This window comes from Sander lucioperca, chromosome 4, assembly GCF_008315115.2.
Source record: "Sander lucioperca isolate FBNREF2018 chromosome 4, SLUC_FBN_1.2, whole genome shotgun sequence".
Lineage (NCBI taxonomy): Eukaryota > Metazoa > Chordata > Actinopteri > Perciformes > Percidae > Sander > Sander lucioperca.
The window spans coordinates 22,933,747-22,956,342 of NC_050176.1; the positions used below are offsets into that span (position 1 = coordinate 22,933,747).

At 39.6% G+C, this 22,596-nt stretch overlaps 1 protein-coding gene across 6 annotated transcripts in view; it reads left to right on the forward strand.

The window, feature by feature from the left end:
* LOC116048443 (VPS10 domain-containing receptor SorCS1) overlaps positions 1 to 22,596 on the forward strand; it is a 240,705-nt gene that overhangs the window by 133,009 nt on the left and 85,100 nt on the right. For all 6 annotated transcript variants that reach the window (XR_004897076.1, XR_004897075.1, XR_004104639.2 and 3 more), the window contains exon 4: positions 14,844 to 15,002. Coding sequence is in view for 3 of the 6 variants with exons in the window: in XM_031297563.2 (XP_031153423.1) it covers positions 14,844 to 15,002 (159 nt within the window). In the remaining 3 variants the exon portion in view is untranslated. The remainder of the gene's footprint in view (positions 1 to 14,843; positions 15,003 to 22,596) is intronic.

Consider the following 22,596-nt stretch of genomic DNA (forward strand, 5'->3'; position numbering starts at 1 on the left):
ACAAATTTGTGGCTCTGATCTCATATATATTTGAACTAACAGATATCCCCATGACACTTCCCCAGTTGATTACTTACATTTTACTTTGCAGCCTGTTTACAGCGTTCTCACTCAACACTGGGCTACACACTTCAAACGATTTCACAGATTTTGGTTAACATCAGTAACTCAGGCACCAATGCATGGGAAAATAGGTTCCAGGTGGAAAAATACTGAAACACCATTATTTATGCAAATTAGCACATATTTATTTGGACATTGCCTCATTTGCATAATTAAACATAAAAGTTCAGAAAACTTGTAATATAAAACATTATTGTCTTAATGTAAGTAATCAATGTAATCATGTTATAGAGGAGCCTTTTATGAGTAATAAACATTTGTCAGATTTTCTGTTGCAATTTGTGGGAGATTCAACCCTTTAATTTGACAAAATGCTTGTAAATGTAAATGGACTGTATTTATATAACGACTATTCAGCTACTAAGCGCTTTTACATAGTACAGGAACCATTCACCATTCATACACATTCATATACTGGTGCCGAGGCTGCCACCTGCTCATCAGATAAGCATTCACACACATCTACATCAGCAACAGCAATTCAGGGTTCAGTGTCTTGCCCAAGGACACTTTGACATGGGACTGCAGGGCCAGGGATCGAACCACCAACCTTCTGATTGGTAGGCGAGAAAAGAGTGGCGGCGTATTAAAGTAATGTAACTTTTAAATGTTTTCTGAGACTGTGTAATGTTCCATCTGATGATCATATATGACCTGTAACAGCAAACAAGACTAACAGTGAAAAGATTAAGTATTAATGTCTCTGTCCGGTCTGATTTTTCCTGTGAAGTCCCAGAATGATTTTCAGCAGGTAGACGGTGCTACAGTAACACATTCTGATGGGTCACAGATTTCTTTGTTACACCAGAAAAGCCTGTGTTAGTATCCAGCCAGGTAAAAGGTAGCAGGAGATTTCTTTATATAGGTCTAATAGTATTTTAATGTTATTCTAGAAGTTATGTTGTAGTTATGGCTGATACTGGGGCAGGACCATCACAGGAAAGAAGGACATTTAACCAAGAACAACTAGAAGATAAAAGGGACAGAGAAAGACAACGGGTGATAACGTGAGTCACACTCGGTCGGGCTTTCAACAGATGGAGACAATTATGGGATTATAATTGGCCCTCAGGTATGTAATATGTCTATTTCATTCATAAAATAACTTTACAGTGCGTGATGTGGTTGTATGTCTGTAGCCTAGATTAAATGACGTCCCCCTTCCATTTAGCGTGGAGGTTTAATTCCTTTAAGTCTGTGTTTGTGTTGGCCTACTATTTTCTCTTACCCTGTCCTCCTGTACTGTGTAAAGAGGCCGTGGATTTCATGAAATGCGCTATATTAATCTAAGTTATTATTACGTTGGTTACTACAACAATCTCTTAATGCTTTGGCTCTTGACCCAGTGACAGTGATACCTGGTTTATCTCACCAGACATCCAAAGTAGACTAAGTTACCGTAGCAACACTTGAAATGCAACGATGCATCTGTAACTTATTCTCTTATAGTAAATGAATGATTTTCTGTCTGGGGCTGCTAGAATCAACACAGACTGAAAGTTACAAATAGCCCCTTTAATGGAAAATAAATATCAAAGAGGTAGAATGCAAAAAAAAAACTTTCATTGTAACTTTGTACATATTTTCAACGTAAAAAGCTGCACAGACCAGCCAACAGCAAAATGATGGAGCTGTTCCTGATTAAACAGGTCAAAAGTCATTACGACACATGCTTAGAGACATACCTGCAGCGATACCACCTGGTGCACGAACCACGGTGATATCAACACATCCTTTGATTGCACATTGCAGACAGAGAAGGGAGACAAAGTGTTTCTTTGTCCAGTGGCTTTTTAAGGGCACAATGCATGCAAAATGAATGGCAGTGAATCAGCCATGCTTTGCTGGCTGGACCGCCGCGCACACGGCGGTGGGAACACAAATCGAGGACAAGCTAACGGATGATGGTTTCGTTTGAGGTGGTGGTGGTGGTGGTGGTGGGGGGGTGGGGTGGTTGGGGACTCAACATCTGTCAGCCCTAAGGCACAATCTCCAAATGGCTACGGCGAGCATCCTGGAGCCCGCGAGAAGGAACAGCGACAGAGGAGAGACATGCTGAGAGACACAAATACAGATGGACAGAGAAATGGAGGGGGGCGGAGGCAGGTTGACAGAGTGTGAGACACAGAGATAGGAGAGGGGAGGGAGAACAGAAGTTGTAAAGAAGATGGGATTGGTAAAGCAAGGTGAGCTGTGGGATTCCATCAATATCCTTTTACTCGCCTTTACGGGACATTGGCCACTTTCTCAGCATGGGAGTGAAAGCTATTCAATTCAATGCGCCTGCCACTGCCAGGATAGAGGGACCTGAAGTCCCCTACAAACGCATTAACTCATGCTAACATAAAGTGTTCGGAATGAAAGCATCCACAAAATGGCATATGCTGTTATGTTAATCATTAATGATCACTGTGAAGAATTCATTAGTTCAGTAGCTCAGAACAGATCAAGATGTCTAAATTGGGAATGCTGCTGGTTAATTATCTAAACACAATCTTGTTTCTCTTGTCTCTGTACATTCTCCAGTAATGAATCTGTAGCTCTGTATTTTCATACACAGCTTGCACGCCTTCCAACTTATGTAATGTCATGAGGGCCAGCTAGTTCGCTAGCCAAGATGGAAACCCAATTATATCGAAAGGCGGAATCTGATATGTTACTGTTTGTCAGGTCTGGCAGGGCTCTGGGTGAGGTAAAATGTCAGACAGTGTTCAATTAGTCCAGGCTTATATGCCTCCGATCAGGAGACAGACGTTGTGTTTAATAAGACAGATCAAACAGTTGAAAGCACCTGGTCGATGCAGTGGAGGAAGCAGCGGGGGGGAAAAGAAGCAATAATTATGAATATGTGTATCATCGCTTTTTATTTTTATGTCCTCAGCTTAGAGCCACATAGCACGATGGAGTTTGATAGCTAGTGTGTGTCATGAATATTCATGGGAAGAAGCAAAGAGAGGGATTTTATTTGCTACGTACTGTCAATACAGACAGTTTGCAAAGTTAACATGGTTCCACATGGATACATTCAAGCCTGTCTGCTACTGGAGAGGAACAGTTAACTCATTAGTAATACTGCCAGGCTCCCCTTATGGCTGTTAGCGTTAGCTCTGTTATTGTTAACTATTTCATTTATTGGCAGCTGACAGGGAATGACAGCAGTGGTGGAATGTACCTAAGTACATTTACTCAAGTACTGTACTTAAGTACACATTTGAGGTACTTGTACTTTACTTGAGTCTTTTCTTCTCATGCCACTTTCTACTTCTACTAGTTACTAGTTGCGTTCAAAATTAATATTTTTGCAAACAAAACCCATGTAGTTTATAAATTACGATGTTTTATTATAAATTAAACTACCCAACAATAAAATGGCCTACAAGTCCAGCTGAAATGGTGTCTATGTTAACTTAGTCTATATCCTTGACGTTCCACTTCTGGGATTGCTCCGTTACCGCTGGAAAATCCGCCAGATTTCACTCATTCAGGCCGGATATCTGTTGCCTTGGGCTTCCTTTGTGTTGGCGTTCTAACCTCTGGTGGATTTGTGAGGACTATGGTTAACTGCTCCTCAGATCTCTGCAGGGTAAATCCAGACAGCTAGCTAGACTATCTACTACTTTTGAACGTACACATGTTCCACCAAAACAAGTTACTTCCGAGCCTATTTAGCAGAGGCACTGCGGCTTTTCTCCGATGCTTAGCGCCGCACAAGGTCGATTGTGATTGCGATCGAGCGCGCTTTGGACGAGGGTCTGCCAAAGCGAGACTAATGTTAACTGTATGTGTATGTATGTATATTTCTGAGGCCCTGTACAGACTGTGAAAACAAATTTCCCCAGTGGACAATAAAGACTGACTATCTATCTATCTATCTATCTATCTATCTATCTATCTATCTATCTATCTCTCTCTCTCTCTCTCTCTCTCTCTCTCTCTCTCTCTCTCCATCCATCCATCCATCCATCCATCCATCCATCCATCCATCCATCCATCCATCCATCCTTCCTTCCATCCATCCATCCATCCATCCATCCATCCATCCATCCATCCATCCATCTATCTATCTATCTATCTATCTATCTATCTATCCATCCATCCATCCCTCTATCCATCCATCCATCTATCCATCCATCCATCTATCCAGCCATCTATCTATCTGTCTATCTATCTAAATGATTAGATGATTTAACACAGAACGGTTTTGATCGTTTCCAGTTTCTAACATGTGAGGATGTTTCTGCATTGAGTACTTTTAATTTTAATACTTTAAGTACATTTTCCTGATGATACTTAAACACTTACTGAAGTAACATTTTCACTTTTATTGAAGTAACATTTTCAATGCAGGACTTTTAGTTGTAATAGAGTATTTTTTTACAGTGTGGTATCAGTACTTTTACTTGAGTAAAGGATCTGAATATGAATGGGTAATTACCACAACTGACCCCTTTACTGTAAGAGCATGTGAGAGAAGCACAGTTGTTGTATCTTGTATCTAAAGAAAGATAGAAAATACAAGATGTAGACATTAAGATTTATATTTAACATTATCAGCACAGAATGTGAAAACACACTAATTACAGATACATAACAGTAAAGTCCATAGATTTGCAATCCATGTTAAGAATATTGTGTGTGACATCAACAGATGATACTATTAGATCATAATCGCAAAGAATGATCAGATGTGGTACAGAAGGTTGGTGGTGGTATATTGCATATTATTTGACCCATACAGTGTATGGGCGTCCAATCAGCAGAAGGATATTGGGTAACACTTTACTTGAAGTTATCTACATAAGAATGACATGACACTGTTATGAACACATGACACTGTCATGACACTGTCATGACACAGTCATGACACCTGAACCCTAACCCTAATCATAACTTGTCATGACAAAAACCGAATGACACTTACTAGAAGAAGCATTATGTCATAAACGTTTATGACTTGTTTATAATTATGGAAATGATCCCTTCAGAGATAGACCTTTAAAACCTCTTTGAGACCTTTCTGTTTAACCAGAAACAGCTCTGAAGTCACTAGCCCTAAACCCACCAGACTCCATTTAAAAAAGAAATACTTTTGTGTATAGAGCCAACATATTTGCACATGTAAATCAGTAAACTATGTGTTTATTTCAACCAATACTACAGTTGTGATGGTTGGAAAAGTAGAAAGACGACCCAACACGGCTTTTCATAGTTTTATTTTGTTTCTGTTGACTTTGAATGAAGTGTGTTTTACGATGCTAAAATCACTGATTATTTACATGGAGTCTGGTACGTTTAGTGAACGCAATTTTGCGGATGTTTTTATGTTTAAAAAAAGAATCTTACTCTTTGACAGAAAGGTCGACCTCCTTAGAAATCCTTTCCATAATGTTGTCAGACACTTAGAATATTAATCTGAGTCTGTCAGCGGCAAAACGAGCACTTTAGTTAAGGTAAATACAAGCTGGACGATTGTGCTATTAACTTACATTGTAGCTTGTTTCACCGCTGCTGACTCCATCCAGGTTGAAAAAAATGCAGTTTAAACCTTTAAACAGTTGAAGCTGGAGTTATAGCTCTTTGTTAAAGGGGTTTCCAGTACAGTTTCAGAGCCTACACACATCGCCGCGGTTGCTACGCTGTGTGGCTATGGAGATACCTTGCAGAGACCGCAAGAACTGTGATTGGTCAGCATTTCTCCTTCTCTTCGAACAACTTAAAAAAAAAAAAAGGTAACCTCTTTTCAAACAAAGCCACTGCAAACATTCTATTAATTGCAATGATCGCTCTCTCACAGTGTACAGTCAATAAAAGAGTATAAATAACGATTGCATGGCAATAGTCTCCTATTTAGTATTGAGACACGGCAAATCTTCCTACTATCACTCCATATCACAGTGAATAAAAACATTAACATTATTACTGTCGGGAATATAACAAAAGGTTAAAACGGCCTGATCAGCTACAATACATCCGTCTGGGATTGCTGTGGTGCTATGCTGTGTAGGTGAACTGATTCTATAGATTTTGGTCTGAGTTCTTACCTTGTTACGTATCTGGCCAAGGGGTTGGCAGTGACAACCACCGCCGTTTTAAGCCCCACGGTCCTACGACATGTAAGGGCCCACAAGGCTCGGGGGTAAAAACCGAAAATGAAATGTGTTTGTTAGAGCCCAGGACTTTGCCAGACATTAAGCCAGGAGGAACACATTTTAAACGGAGGCACAGACTTAATAGCCTACCTGCAGTTGTTATTGATTGATTAGTGCAATATGCTTATGCTTGCACCACTTGTGAATGGACAGAGGGATACATGCAGGCTTTACTTGCCATTGTTGTAGGAGTTTTGTTTTTGGACATTGGTGCTCCCTGTTATTGTGGTCATTGAAAAAGTCGTAGGGGCCCATGGTACTTTGATGGGACCTTGGTGGCTACAGGAGATGTTGAGACCTTTAACCGGTCCAGCACATGTTTACGACATTTATCAACCTCCTGTGAATACTTTACTCTCTCCTGGCTAGACCTGCTCCCCTTTGACTGCCCTTTGGCTTCAATTATGAGACTCAGTACCTCTGGCTTAAGTACAACCCAGAGTCAACTCTTCCTTTTCCCTCAGCCTCTGCTGATACGGCTGTGAAATAATCCACAGTTGCTTCTGTAGCTTAGAGGAGTATTTATACAAAGTTACCCATAGAATCCCATCCCTTTTAATAGTACACACATTGTGCTTCATCACACAGAATAATTACATAAGCTAGAAGTGGTTTTGAAAAGTGATCTGTTTTTCATTTTCTTTCCCCATTTCTTTCCCTTGCTGGCTCTTTGAGAAACATCACCTTCCAACATTTGAATCGACATATGAGACATTCATAGTGGCTACAAAAAGCAACAAGTCCTCCAAACCATGCAACGATATAGGTTGTTTATTCCTACTCTCTAATACGAGCCACAGGAGCGTTTTCATAAATTAGAGCCCCATACGGTGGCAGGAAATACAACCCACAGGAGCGTTTTCCGTCCTCATATCTAAATGAGAGAATTTAAAACACGCCGTTATCGTTGTGAAACGGTCACAGTTTAGTTGGGTAGAGGCACCAAACGTACTTGGTTAAGTTTAGGAAAAGATCGTGGTTTGGGTTAAAATCAGACGTTATTTAACTTCTAGTTAAACACGTGATGCAGAACGTGACTTTTACTTTTATTTTTACATGGGACACGAACCCCGGTCTCCTATGTAAAGATCCTGTGATTGACCCAACCTTCTTCCTTGGCGCTCTTTTGCTTTGCTCCCGTCATAATTACTACAGCCACTAAAGGGCGCCGCCACTATGAGTGTAAATATGTGTTGAAATTGCTGCTTGAACAAACAACCTATGTAGGCATTTTTCAGGGAAGGAGAGTCTCACAAAAAGACAGGCCGAAGGACTCTTACTTTGATTAAAAGTGTTATGGAATAATATACTGCTTTATTATACTTTAATAGGATACTTGTAGGATACATGTGAACTGGCCTTGTTTAGCTGCTCTGTAATGTAAAATTGATTTTTGGTTTCCTGCTGGCTCTGTCAATCCCAGTTCAAAATTGTAAACTCAGGAGGATCATTCTTCGTTTACGAGTAGTTTTTTTGTGCTCAAAAATCAAAAAGGAATTGGCTTAAAACCAGTTTATTTACTTTAAATCAATCCCCGTCACTGTCACGGCAAAGGTAGAATATTGACTCGCCCCAGAGAGATTCAATCTCAAGCTCTTTTCTTTTGTTCCACTTTTGGAATGCTTTTCCAATCTGAACCTGCTTAAAGTCTGACAGCAACAGAAAAATATATTTATTGCAGGGTGGGAAAATTGTGCATAGATTTATAGAGAGGAGTTACAATCCAATTACTGGGTGACTGTGTGAAATGGAAAGTGTGAAGCTAATTTCATTAATATTCTGTCTTGGAGTATTTACGGTACTGAGTTGGCGGAATTAACTCAAGTATTCCTTACACATATCTTAAATGTCCTCCAGCTGGCACATATACGCTTCATTAACCTTTGTCATTTCCCACCTTTTTGGCCTCATAATTTACAGTCGCTCACTCACGCACAGACATGCATGCACTCAAACACACACAGTCTACTGGTCCACTGAGTGACATGTTATTCTCCTTCTAAAAGTCTGCAAATGTGGATTATTTTCTTATCCATTGCTGATAAGAAAAGTTGTCTGATTGCTGTATTTCTACGAAGCACTGAGAAGACTTTTCCTAACAAAAGGTTATTCTGTTGGACCAAAACCACCTCTGCTGAAACAGGCTGTTTATTTCCTAACGGTGGCAGGAAATACGTCCTTATATCTAAAATAGAGAACTTAGCGGTCACAGTTTTAAACATGTCATTAATGTTGTTAAAAGGTTGCAGTTTGGTTAGGTTTAGGCACAATAACTACTTATGTTTAGGCACCAAGACGTCTCAGTTAAGTTTAGAAAACGATTATGGTTTGTGTTAACATCAGTCATTACTTCACTTCCTGTTAAGCATGTGATGCAGCAACGCATTCTCATGAACGGGTCCGTATGATATCGTACGAAAATGTATGCACACCAAAACATATGATATCCTACAAAATACGCCGGCTGGTCACGTGACGCCGACTGGCTACGAGCTCCATGACACTGAGCAGCAGTTGCTAGTTGTTTAAGCCAATACAGAGTTTTGTGATGCTGGCTACAGACCTCTGTTGTATCAGCGGTAGTTGGTGGTTCAGTTACCCAAGAATAGGTGACTTTGAGCTGGGTACAAAGCAACGCGAGCTGCCGTTTTTTTCGGCAGACATTGCAGTTAAATTAAGCCCACAAAATATGAGCATTTTGCTGCGACAAAAATCAAGATTAGGCCCCAAAAGACTCGTTAAGATTAGGAAAAAGATGGTGGTTTGGATTAAAACACTCATAAGGAACACATATTTCCTGGGTGAAAGGCTTTAGTTTTCCCCGGGAAGCGAACGTTTGGTTGACCCATCCACCCCCCCAACCTGCCTCCTTATGTGGAAATGTGTGGCCCTTTTACGTTAGCTTACTTTCACCTTTGCTCCCATCATAATTACTACGTATTTATTAAGTATTGAATAGTTGAGCTTAAAATACTGGTTAAAATAAGTGAGAACAACTGCAAATAACTCTCTTCCTTGAAATGTATGCCCTGGACATGGCACATAATATTTCATAAGATGGTGGAATCCAATATTCATATTCATATTCAGGCCTGTCATGTGTTTGTATCGGTGTGAGGAGCCTGCGCAAAATTAATTAATGGGATCTCATGCAAACATCTACATGCAAAAGTAATTGAGCCACTTTTGCATGCAGGCTACGTGTGGAGCGACTGAGGAGAGGCAATGACTGTAGAATGCATACAAGGCAAAGGCCCTATATTTTAATAATAACATTATGCTACAGGAACCCTCCCTGTGTTGTAGCATCTGTCCTCCAGCCTCTTCTCTTGTTTATGATTGAATAGGTTAAATAATGTTTTTTTTTATGCAAGAGAATAAACCAAAAAGAAAACATCTTGCATCAGAGCTGTAACAATCTCCATATTGCATTTACACATCTCACCACTGTGTATTCATCTTTATCTTCTGATGTATATTAGTGGAATACACATTTCTGTAAGCATACAGAATCATCCCCCATTTGCCAGTCAATTCATTTATAAAGTTGTCTACTTTATGTTTCCAGGGAGTCAGCACAACATTAATTGGGATTTGTAGATCAGACTGCGTTTGAGTGCATTTGATTGGATTGGTCAGCATGTGGCTCACACATGTGGCATTATATTTGCCTTTTGTGATTGATGAACCGGTGTTAGTGGTAACTGCTGTTACCCAGGCGAGTGCTGACAAATGACTCACTAGCATGAGAGACCAGAAACACTTTGCTGTGCGATGCCCTACTGAGAAGGATATTGACTGTGAGAGGAGTATGTATTATCTTTCTCGCGGCTGTCTGATGACATAATGGGCACAGAGAGATTGTCATACCAAAGGCCATCTCTAAACCACATGTAAGCCCCTGTGTGTGTGTGCAGAGATAGTAGCTCCGACACTTGTAAGCGGTTTGTAATTGACAAAAACCAAAGCCGCACTTTTTGCCTGCAATTTTTAACATAACAACTAGCAAGTAAAAGATTGCTTTGTCACATCAGTCAGTTTCTATCTCATGATATCTACATTAATTGCAATAAGCCTACATCAGACAATAGACAATTTTCAGAAATTAATGAATAAGAGCATGCTTTTTCGTTTAACACTACAACCGCCAGAGCGCCATTAAAAAAATGGAATTATTCTGTCATTGTTAATTTTGTTTCCCTCCTGCCCTGACTTTTCCTAAATACATACTCTGCACATTAACCAAATAGAGGGTTGTTGGTGTTGTTTTTCACCAAAAAAAAAGGAGAAGCGCCGATTTACGTTGTAAACTCTCCTCTGCAGCCGGATGGATGCATTTGCATGAAGGCTGTACATCGCATTGAGACAATGAAAGGAACATAGAAACTCATTTGCATGCCAACATTCACTCACATTCATTTTCATAACTTATAAGGTATGTAGGCCCACAGTATTCATCCTGTCAAATGTGTAAAATATTAGAAATGAAAGGGAAACTAATCACTTTCACACTTTTCTTTCTGACTATAACATTTTTGTGTGCCGATGTTTTGCCAAGTTGCTGCAAATTAGCCTCTGAGACATTGTCGACTGAAAAGAAACTAAAATAAACGACACAAATATTTTTTTCTAAAATAGAGAGCATATGAAAAAAGCATATTTTACAGTGTTATGTTTTGTGTGGGTTCAAGCTGTTAGATAAGTTATCTAGATTTGTATTGTATGGGGGGGCTGCGTGCGTCCTTGCTGCTATAGAGATTACTGCAGCGCTATAGAGATGGAGAGGGATGACGCATTAATGGCCAGTCAGTGATAAAAAAAGGATACAGATGCTCTTGGGTGGTTATAGTACCCCAATAAGTGCCTGGCGGAGCTTGTGTTATAGGTCCCATATTGTAAAAAGTGAAATTTCCATGTATTGTTTTGATTAATAAGAAGGTCTAGGTGCTATATAAATGGGGTGAAAGTATCAAAAAGCACAATCCATGGAAAATACAAAGTCTGTTTTCAGAAACGATGCCTTTAAACCACTTAAAGATTTGAATCCTACAGTCAGAGACGGTGAGAGAGCAGATGTGGAAGACCCGGAAATACTGACCAATCAGAGCAGACTGGCTTGGGGGGCATATTAAAGTTAATTTTCCTAACCCTAACTGTCTTGTTCTTGTGCTGCATGTCAGTCAGTACATGCCGACCCAGAGCGTCAAAAGTGACGTCAAGAGTCCCGATGCTGAAGGAGACTTTTAGGGTGAATTACAAAAGCCAAAGGCACATGACCAAACGTCCATATTTTACGCGACCGGAGAGTGAGAATGTGTTGCACCAAAAGAACCAAGCAGGCCTGCCTTATTGGCTGTTTATTATGCTGCCTGTAGTTTGCTAGCTCGGAGGTGGTTGTTGTTGTTTCTTGAGCAAAGGGGATTTTGAAAACGGCAACGCGCTGATAACAGAAGGGGAAGAGAATGCACGGTAAAATACGTAGCCAATGGCAGGCTGATGCCCACGGTTTACATCTGATGAGTCAGTAGGTAATGTAAGACATAGACTAAAGATTATAAATGTATTGTCTTTTTGTCATAAGTCAAAAACATAACTCAATTATTAGATACATGTTTTTTTTTACTTTCTTTTTTGTGACATTATTCTCTTTGTCTGTCTGTGTGTCTTTTTTATTTGATTTTTGTATTTGTAGAAACAGCTCTATTCAACCGTTATGTAACCATTGTGGCTAAAGCTAAATACTAACTTTCAAACATTAACTTCCTGGGAAGAGAAGACGTTGGCTGTTACAGTACTTAATAACTATGTTATTAAGTTGGCAGAAATAACATTTTAAGATAGACTTTTAAGACAATTCTCATGATATAACTTCATATCAACATTATTATTATCATTAGTCAATTTATAGTATTTATATCAACTATAATTGTTGGTTTTGAAATAAAAGAATGTAATAATTTGTAAGATATGTTAAAAGTAACAAACAAATATGTACCATTACTATGTTATCCTGCCATGATAATGGTATTCTATCATAATAATGGAAGTATAACAAAGGATAGATTGTGTATTGTTAATGCGCTGACATTTTTCATCCATTCATTTTTAGTTTCCTTATAAATACCTGATAAGTTCTCATGGATGAAGTTGAATCTGTCTTAAATTATAGTAAAGACAGATACAACTTTATCCATCAGAACTTATCAGGTATTTAATTCTATTTTAATTCTAGCGTATTTTAGGAGAATATTAACTGTAAATAAACCATGTTACTCAAAGTGTAGTATTTTCAGCCCTGAGTAGTGTCTGTAGGTATTCATATCATGCACATTTTTTATTCATTTTTGTATTTTAGAACATGTTTACATGCTCTTAACTTTTTAAAAAACGCATTGTTTTTCTCATACTGTCTGTGTGAATATACCTCTATTCACCCTCTGTCTGAAACGCTCCGTCTTAGCACCTGTCTCTTTAAGCCCAGTCTGCTCTGATTGGTCAGCGTTTTCAGGTCTTCAGCATATGTGCTCTCGGAGTCTCTGCACCGTCATTGCAGCCGGGTAATGATGGAACAGCACTTTCTACCGATGTATAGTATAGTTGTGGCATCACAACTGTACAGAAGTCCTGACGGGTCGTTTAAAGGCACCGTTTCTTTCCTATGGGCTGTGTGTATTTCTCTGAGGATTGAGTGTTTTGATACTTTCACAGTATTCATATAACACCTCGACCTGCTTTATACAATATTTTATTTTTACAATATTGGACCTTTGAGGTAGGGCAGCCTGTATGTAGCCTGAGAGGCAAATCCCAGAGCAATAATGTCAATAATGTCCCACGATCACTCACATTCGAGCGAACGTTGACTCAGGACTCACAAGGAAATGATGCCCTTGAGTGAGACTAACAATAAAAGATGCTGACTGGGCCTTTTGTCTGTTATGAGCTGACCGCTACACATATATGTTGTACTTTAGTCAATATGTATCTTTAATGAGGGTTACACCAGGGGCAAGTATTTTCCAGTACCAGTATTGGTTATAGACTTTGCTCATGAGCACATAAGTATGCAGTGGTACGCAGTATCACATCCACACATCCACAAACGTGCCTCTCCAACTCTCTGCCACTGTACACTCCACTAATGATGAAAGTGTGTCTTGAGGTCCACTGATTCAATTATATTTGCATCTAATATTATCTGGGGATTTCTTTGGGATTTCTTTGGGATTTTGCTTCTGGGGACTGTGCCAGAATGTGGCAAAGAAAATGTTGGACCTCTAAGAAAAGAAAGAAGCTCAAGGGAAATTAATGCTTTCAAGGCCTGATTGAGCATAGGCGGAGAGAATGAAGAGAGAGCAGACAGCAGAAATGGGAATGATGAGGCACACACAGCCACCCCACCTACACAGAGGAAACACACACACACACACACACACACACACACACACACACACACACACACATTTGTAAAAGATGTATCATACTGATTATATCATCAAGCATAACATACAAATTCTTATTATTTGAGATATGGCATCATCAGTGGAAAACTGACTGTGGATGACAATTTTTTAACATGCTAATCTGCAGCCACAGCTGTGATAATACACTGTACATCTCAGATGTGGCAATCAGTGTCAATCATTGCATTCTCATGAACAGGTTCGTATGATATCATATGAAATGTTATGCACAACAATTATATTATACAGTATAATATGCTATGAAACAGTCACATGACGACGTTTAGCCGACCAGTAAATGTAAAGTATTTATATAACGCTTTTCTAGTCTTTAAGAATACTCAAAGCCCTTTTTTACCACGTACAGGAACCATTCACCTTTCACACACATTCACACACTGTGGCCGAGGCCGAAGGTGCCACCTGCTCATCAGATAAACATTCACACACATTTACACTCTGATGGAGCAGCATCGGGAGCAATTCAGGGTTCAGTGTCTTGCCCAAGGACACTTTGACATGGGACTGCAGGGCCAGGGATCGAACTACCAACCTTCCGATTGGCAGGCGACTACCACCAGGTGACGATCTTTTCAGCGTAGTGTAGCCGACAAAAGGTGACCATCACGCGGTGACAAAAGTTATATTTAGACACCAAAGCAACTCGTTAAGTTTAGAAAAAAAGATTGTGGTTTGGGTTAAAACATCAGTCCCCTGAGTTGTACTCCCTAGACACAAACACCCGTTTCCTGAGTGAAAGTCTTGTGTTTTCCCCTTAACTTCTTCTGGGACACCAACTCCGCTCCACTGCTTGAAAGCCCTGTGTTTTACGACCCAGTCCTCCAACCAGAGCATCACGGTCTTATACAGCAGCAGTCTGTGTGTTGCATTCAGCAATAAATACGTGAAATACATACAAATTACAGTGCATCACTTTTCATAGCTGTACATACAAATGGGTTCATGAGAACAACATGTATTAATTGACTTCTCTCTCTCTCTGCTCTGTCTTCACTGCAGACCTTGCTTCTGTTAAGTGCCAAAAAAGTGGTGCTCCACCAACCAGCTAACATCGTGCCTTAATCTCTCATCCTTCTGTTACCTTCAGATCATGTTGCTGACTGATCCAGAGGTGGAGAGCAGTCTTCTGATCAGCTCTGATGAAGGGGCTACCTACCAGAAGTACCGGCTGAACTTCTACATCCTCAGTCTGCTCTTCCACCCCGAGCAGGAGGACTGGATTTTGGCCTACAGCCACGACCAAAAGGTTAGAGAACAGGCGAGGCTGGTTTAGCGGCCCGTTGTTCACAGGTATCAAAAGAAGCTGAGTGTTAAGTCAGATAAGAAACAAGGGATGTAGGGATGCAGTGCCTCAGAGCAAGTTGGATAAATCCTGTTACTGCACATGAGAGTGTGGCTCAAAGCACACAGTCAGAGTTCATTCAGGAGAGAGATGTTACATGTTACATGTCATGTAGCTGACGCTTTTATCCAATGCGACTTACAATTGCTATATATACTGTATACGTCAGAGGCCACACACCTCTGGAGCAACTAGGGGTTAAGTGTCTTGCTCAGGGACACATTGGTTGATGTATCGCAGTGGGAATCAAACCAAGATCTCCCACACCAAAGACATGGGTCATATCCACTGCACCATCACCACGGTGGAGGTGGATGCACCAGGGGCGATTCCATTCCATTTTTTAGGTGGGGTGGAACAGGGGGGACCAATAATCAGTCAGGGGTGGGGAGGGGATTTTATTCGTCTCCCTTCTAGCCCCGCCCCTTGGATGCACATGGACTGTATGGTTCAGGTTGTTCCAAATTCAATTCAATTCAGAGATTTTCTAAGATGAAACATAATGTTCACCTTTCGAGTCAAAATGACAAGATTTTAGGTCAACATTTTGATCCTCTAAGTCAAAGTTATGATGTTTTTAAATGTTTGAGGTAGCAAGTCATTATGAGGTAAAGTGAAAGTGAAGTTAAACCAGAACAGAGGAAGTCTGAATTCTAACTTTGACAATTAAAATAAGTTTGACCAAGATAAGAGCCATTAACTCATCATTTTATTTCAATATCTCATATCTAAGTAAGTACAATGTATTACTTATTTCAGGTCAAAAGTTTATTTTTGACTTTGAAAAATATTAATATAAAACAGTACTATTACATGATTTAAGAATTAATCTACAGTTGGTTTTTTTTTACAGAATTTCTAATATCTCATAAGTTTTAAAGTCAGAATTTTGACTAAATCAGTATGACTTAGTCATAATGTAGATTTTTTGAGTATTGAAACACTACTTAGAGCTGACGGATGTCTAGTCAGATTCATTATCTTTCTTTTAAATGTTTCTGAGACTGTGTAATGTTCCATCTGATGATCATATATGACCTGTAACAGCAAATGAGACTAACAGTGAAAAGATTAAGTATTAATGCCTCTGCTCAGTCTCAATCTCCTAATTTATGGCTCGTGACCCAGTGACAGTGATACCTGGTTTATCTCACCAGACATCCAAAGTAGGCTTAGTTACCATAGCAACACTTGAAATGCAACAATGCATCTGTAACTTATTCTCTTATAGTAAATGAATGATTTTCTGTCTGAGAAAAATATTTATTGCAACTATCTGACCTCCTGGTAACACTAACTCCCAGAGCTTTATGACAGCAGGTGTGTTAAACAGTACCGCTTTAGTCCAAAGGGGCCGCTAGAATCAACACAAACTGAAAGTTACATATAGACACTTTAAATCAAAGGAATGGTGCTGTTGTTTTCTTTTGTCAAATGAAAAAGGAGTATAAATCCTTTAACTCCTTTTGTAGAAAATTGTTTTTATATTTCTCAAAGTAAGATATCAAAACAAGTGTTATTTCGGTATCGTTACTGACAGTCAGGTACATTTTAAACACAGCTGTGTTGGTGCTTTTACTAGAACCTGCACCTTCACAATGACCCTTCCAGAGCTCAGAGACACCGCGCAAATGGCTTTCAAATAAATACTCATCTGTGAACTAGTGAGGCAGGGAGGGATAGAAAGAGAAAGAAAAGAGAGAGGTTAAATTTATAGACATTTTAAAATAACCGTTTGCATTAATAAAATGCTTTTCTTCAGCTCAGCCCTTTTGGGTCTAATGTTTCAGTTGTGATGAATTATGAAGGCCTTCTTCTTTGCTAAGGTGTGTGTGTGTATGTGTGTGTGTGTGTGTGTGTGTGTGTGTGTGTGTGTGTGTGTGTGTGTGTGTGTGTGTGTGTGTGTGTGTGTGTGTCTGGGATTATACTCGCTGCACAATGAAAGTGTGATGTTCCTTCAAGTAGTTAAAGCCGACTCAGAGGTACGAGGCAATTTGCTATGTGATAACTCCGAGATGCCTGAACCCCATAAACACCATCCCATTTTTAATTCATTTTCAAGTTGTGTTTTTGTCATTTTTCACTTCAGTTTTAGAATTCAGCCTTGCCTCCACCTTACTATAGAATGTTGTTTCATTCAATATTAAATAAATGAATAAATACATAAATAAATGAATAAATAGATAAATACATGAATAAACAAATAAATATGCCTTTGAAATACATCAAGAAATAAATAAATGAGGCAATAAATACATAAATAAATAATTAAATAAATGTAAATATTCATATATAAATGAATCAATTAGTTAAATAAATATATTAAAAGGTTTTACTTTTACTTATTTCATGGTACTTTTATTCATAAATCCACATTTATTGATTTCCCTCTCTATTTATTTCCAGTTCTTATATGCAAATCAGGGGGCGTGGCTATCTCTCACATTCAGAACAGAGCCGTGGACAAAAAAAGGCTGACGAAGTGAGAGCACAGACGCTGCAGTTGACACACCTGTAAACACGATGTTATATAAAATAAACAATAAATACAGAAACGTCCACATAAATATTCCCAAAGAAGTCCCATTCAGCTTGTCTCACTTCACCATCAACAGAAATGTTCAGTTAAATGTGAATTAGAGCAGCTGCTGATAGTTCACTTACCAACGCCTCAGCTAATGTGTCAACCTGCAGTGATTAAAACAGCAGCTGGGTTAATGAATTTGTCCACCTAGCTAGCGATAGCAGTGCAGCACCCCCTCACAGCCCAACTCATAAAATATACGGCTACTACCACAGCCCGTAAGGGGGGGCAAAATGCGTCCTGTATTATAAATGTTTTTGCCCACCATAGCCTACTCTTTAGCTCAATAAGTAAGTTAACTCACCTAAGGCCTTCTTCGGCCAATCTCCTCTGAATGGTGCTGGATGACACACCAAACAGATCCGCGGTTTCTCGGGTTGATAGACCGGACAACAAAAAGTTAGCCAGCATGTGGCCTGGAATATCCAGAGGCGGGCGTCCAGCACCTGTGCTTGCAGTACCAGCGGTAACGCTGACTTCTTGGACTTGGACATCTTCCACACGAACACGGTGCTCAATCAGTCTTAAACTATTTAAAACTTCGTTGTCTATGTATATTTATTGAAGAGCACTTATCCGCCCTAGTATTTCCAAAAATTCTTCAATATGTGCCAAAATAGTATCTGCTGATAAACCATGTTGATCGATTTGATGTGCTAATGATAGCATGCTATCTCGGAGCCCACCGATGTCTTCCATTATGTCCGCACTCTCACTTCGTCAGCCTTTTTTTGTCCACGGCTCTGTTCTGAATGTGAGAGATAGCCACGCCCCCTGATTTGCATATAAGAACTGGAAATAAATAGAGAGGGAAATCAATAAATCAATAAATGTGGATTTATGAAAAAGAAGTACCATGAACTAAGTAAAAGTAAAACCTTTTAATATATTTATTTAACTAATTGATTAATTGATATATGAATATTTACATTTATTTAATTATGTATGTATTTATTGCCTCATTTATTTATTTCTTGATGTATTTCAAAGGCATATTTATTTGTTTATTCATGTATTTATGTATTTATTTATGTATTTATTCATTTATGTAACATTGAATAAAACGGCATTCCATACCATACTGGCTATGAATGACTCCGGCTGAATGCACTGCATGAATACATGTACTTAGGGGTCTGGGCTTCCAAAACCACTACTAAATGATAATCATAAAGTAATGATGTCATGGGGTTCACATGTTTAAGGCATCAGAAGTCATCACAGTTTCTACAGCATTAAATAATAATATCTTGACTTTTATTTTGGATTAAGACTAGTGCTGGCAAAAAAATGAACAAACACATCTTTTCTACTGATTTTCTCGCGAGCTCAATTCATACCTGGTCTGCCCTGGTATGTACTGCTTCCAGGAAATAGTCATATCCAGCATATATGTCTCAGTGAGAGACTGTCTTGTCTGTAAGTAATTTGCCCTACCTATAGTACAAGCGATATCAGTCTAAATTGTTTTTCCTCTAATTCTAAGACAGTGGTATATCTTTAGAGTACTGCTTATTTCACACACACAAAATTCAAAGTCGGATATCGGTCTACACTCATGTCAGCTTGAAGACCAAGGTTTATTTAAATCAAGTAGAAAACTCTGTACAGATCTTGTTACGGTAGAGTAGCTTTCTTTTCCTTCTGTCAAATTTCTAGCAACCCCTACTGTAGACATTACGTATAAATGTCTTAAGGTTATCTAAAGAGGATAGAGAAAGAAATGGAATAAGTTGAAGTTGACCTCTTTTTAAAAAAATCTCATCTGAGCAGTATTATTGTGAATGTAATAGTTGATTTGTCCTCTTTCAAAACTCAGAAGCATATTTGCTGCTCTGGGTCACACAAGGCCTTTCAGTTATTTAGTTGTTTGCAACAGTTTTGTTTTGATTTGTTGTTGATCTGCTCATCACAAAAATGGCTCAGGAGTTAGGAGAGGTCGCGCCTTCCGCTTCCTTTGTGTTGGCGTTCTAACCTCCGGTGGATTTGTGAGGACTATGGTTAACTGCTCCTCAGATCTCTGCAGGGTAAATCCAGACAGCTAGCTAGACTATCTGTCCAATCTGAGTTTTCTGTTGCACGACTAAAACTACTTTTGAACGTACACATGTTCCACCAAAACAAGTTCCTTCCTGAGACTATTTAGCAGAGGCACCGTGGTTCCGTCCACCGCTTAGCACCGCCCAAGATGATTGTGATTGGTTTAAAGAAATGCCAATAAACCAGAGCACGGTTTTTTTCCCATACAGGAATGCTGTGTGGAGTAGCCAGACCCTCCTCCACAGTGCTGTGGAGGAAGGTCTGGCAATGGGAGACTAGGTCTTCAAGGTTGGCGGTTCGATCCTCATCTCCTCCCGTCCACATGTTGGAGTGTGTGACCATGTGTGCGTATGTAAAGTCCTGGATTTTTTGGGCTGTTAACTGCAGTAAAAAATCAGTTGTATCTTTATTCCTTCCTCCTGCCTTGATACGTCCATTCTATTTAAAATAATATGAAGAGTTATCTCAGTGTTTCTGATTTTTACTCTGACATACAACTTGACGCATTGGCCAAAGCTGCCTGATTTAGCTATTTGAGTTCAAGACAAAATTAACATTTCTTTATAGCTGTTAGGGCTGGGTATTGCCACTGATTTCCCGCATTGATGTGATTCCGATTCACAAGGTCCCGATTTCATTTGATTTTAGATTGATCGTCAATTTGGGATATTTCAGTCGCAAAAACAATTTAGCTTGGATATGAAAGAGATTCTACAATTGTACAAGGTTCCCTCTAACCTGGTGCATTATTAAAAGTATCAATGTTTACATTAAGAATTGACCCCAAAGCAGTTTGAATAATGTCATTTTAATTTAACATGAACACATACAATTCAATTCAATTTCAATTCAATTTTATTTATAGTATCAAATCATAACAAGAGTTATCTCAAGACACTTTACAGACAGAGTAGGTCTAGACCACACTCTATCATTTACAAAGACCCAACAATTCTAGTAATTCCCCCAAGAGCAAGCATTTAGTGTGACAGTGGTGAGGAAAAACTCCCTTTTAGGAAGAAACCTGGGACAGACCCAGACTCTTGGTAGGCGGTGTCTGAAGGTGCCGGTTGGGGGTGTGATGTACAGTGGCAATAATAGTCACAATAAAGATAATGGAACAATGACCAGAAATAGTAGTTGTAGTAGTTCATGGCATAGCAGGGCACTGCAGGGTGTTACAGGACGTAGCAGGGCACAGCAGGGCATAGCAGGGCGTAGCAGGACGTAGAAGGACGTAGCAGGACACTGCAAGGCACTGCAGGGCACCACAGGGTGTAACAGGGCATAGCAGGCCGTCACAGGATGTAGCAGGACACAGCAGAGCATAGCAGGGTGTAACAGGGCATAGCAGGGCGTGCAGCAGGACCACAGCGACAGCTGCAACCATGATTTTGGTGCCACCCTAATCCAAGGAAACATGGTGAAAAAAAAACAAAAAGACTCCGGGGAATAAGCTCCGGGGAGCATTTCTGGGACATGGATGCAGACAAATGGAAGAGAGAGGAGAGAGAAGCTCAGTGTGTCAAAGGTAGTCCCCCGGCAGTCTAAAACTATAACAGCATAACTAAGAGAGACAGGTTAAGGAGAGGAGCCTGGTCGGGCTAGAACTCTCCCCAACCGGATCGGGTTGTACTGGCCTGCCTCCCTCTACTCTGATTATATTATTGATTATATGGTAGATGAATCTGACGACTAGGACGAGAAGCAGGTGGACCGGGCTAGGCGGACGCTGCAACTCCTGACTCCCTAACTATAAGCTTTATCAAAGAGGAGAGTTTTAAGTTTACTCTTAAATGTGGTGACGGTGTCTGCCTCCTGGACCCAGACTGGGAGCTGGTTCCACAGGAGAGGAGCCTGATAGCTGAAGGCTCTGGCTCCCATTCTACTGTTGTGTATACAGCAGTCAACACAGCAGTGCAACTCCACAGACTCTACAGTCAGTATTGAGTGATATTTCATTTAGATAACTTGAGGTGAGAGTCCAATAAGGGACCCCTGTCAAAATGACTGGCCAGTTTTTCCCTTGCCAAAATGTAGCCTATCTTTGTAGCTAGCATGACATAGTTGGTACCAATGGATTCATAAGGTCTTTTAGTTTTAGATGATACAGACAGAGGTCAATCTGGATTGTGTTGTTTGTTGTATATATATATATATATATATATATAGCCCTAATAGTTGCTAAAACAATCTTTTTTTTTAAGTTTTTGTCATTTTTTTTCTTCTTCCTGCCACCAGTATATACACCACTTACTCTAGTTTTACAATTATTTTTGGAATGTATGGTCAATAAGCCTCATATATATTAAATTGTATATAATGTTTGTGTTAAAAAAGCAGAAATTATGAATTGTTTTGACTAATAACATCAGAGGATGTTTATGGATTATCACAGACTGTTAGTTTAGTCAGTATAATGTTATAAAATTGAATAAAAACGTCAATGAAAAAGTCAATGAAAGTAGTGAACTGATCCTTAATTAATTTGACTTGTGAAAAGCGCTTTAAGGAACCATCCATATGTTGTGACCACAGACTATATAAAATATGGACCTAGTCTCCGTTACGTCACCTATAGTTTTCTGAAGAGCCCTAATGAAGCTCAAAATAGGCAGCTCCCGGTGGCTCCAGCTTCTTGCATCTTGGCAGTGCCTTAAGCCCAATTTACAGACTATTAAAAAGATAGATTATAAAGACTGTACAGTTCACGTATACAGGCAGGCGCCATCTTGGGAAAACAGTCATGACCAGTCGAACAACGAACGCCGTGCTTGAGCTATGTTACTGGTTACACGGCATTCGTCGTTTGACTGGTCGTGTTTTCCCAAGATGGCGCCCGCCTGTATACGTGAACGGTACAGTCTTTATAAA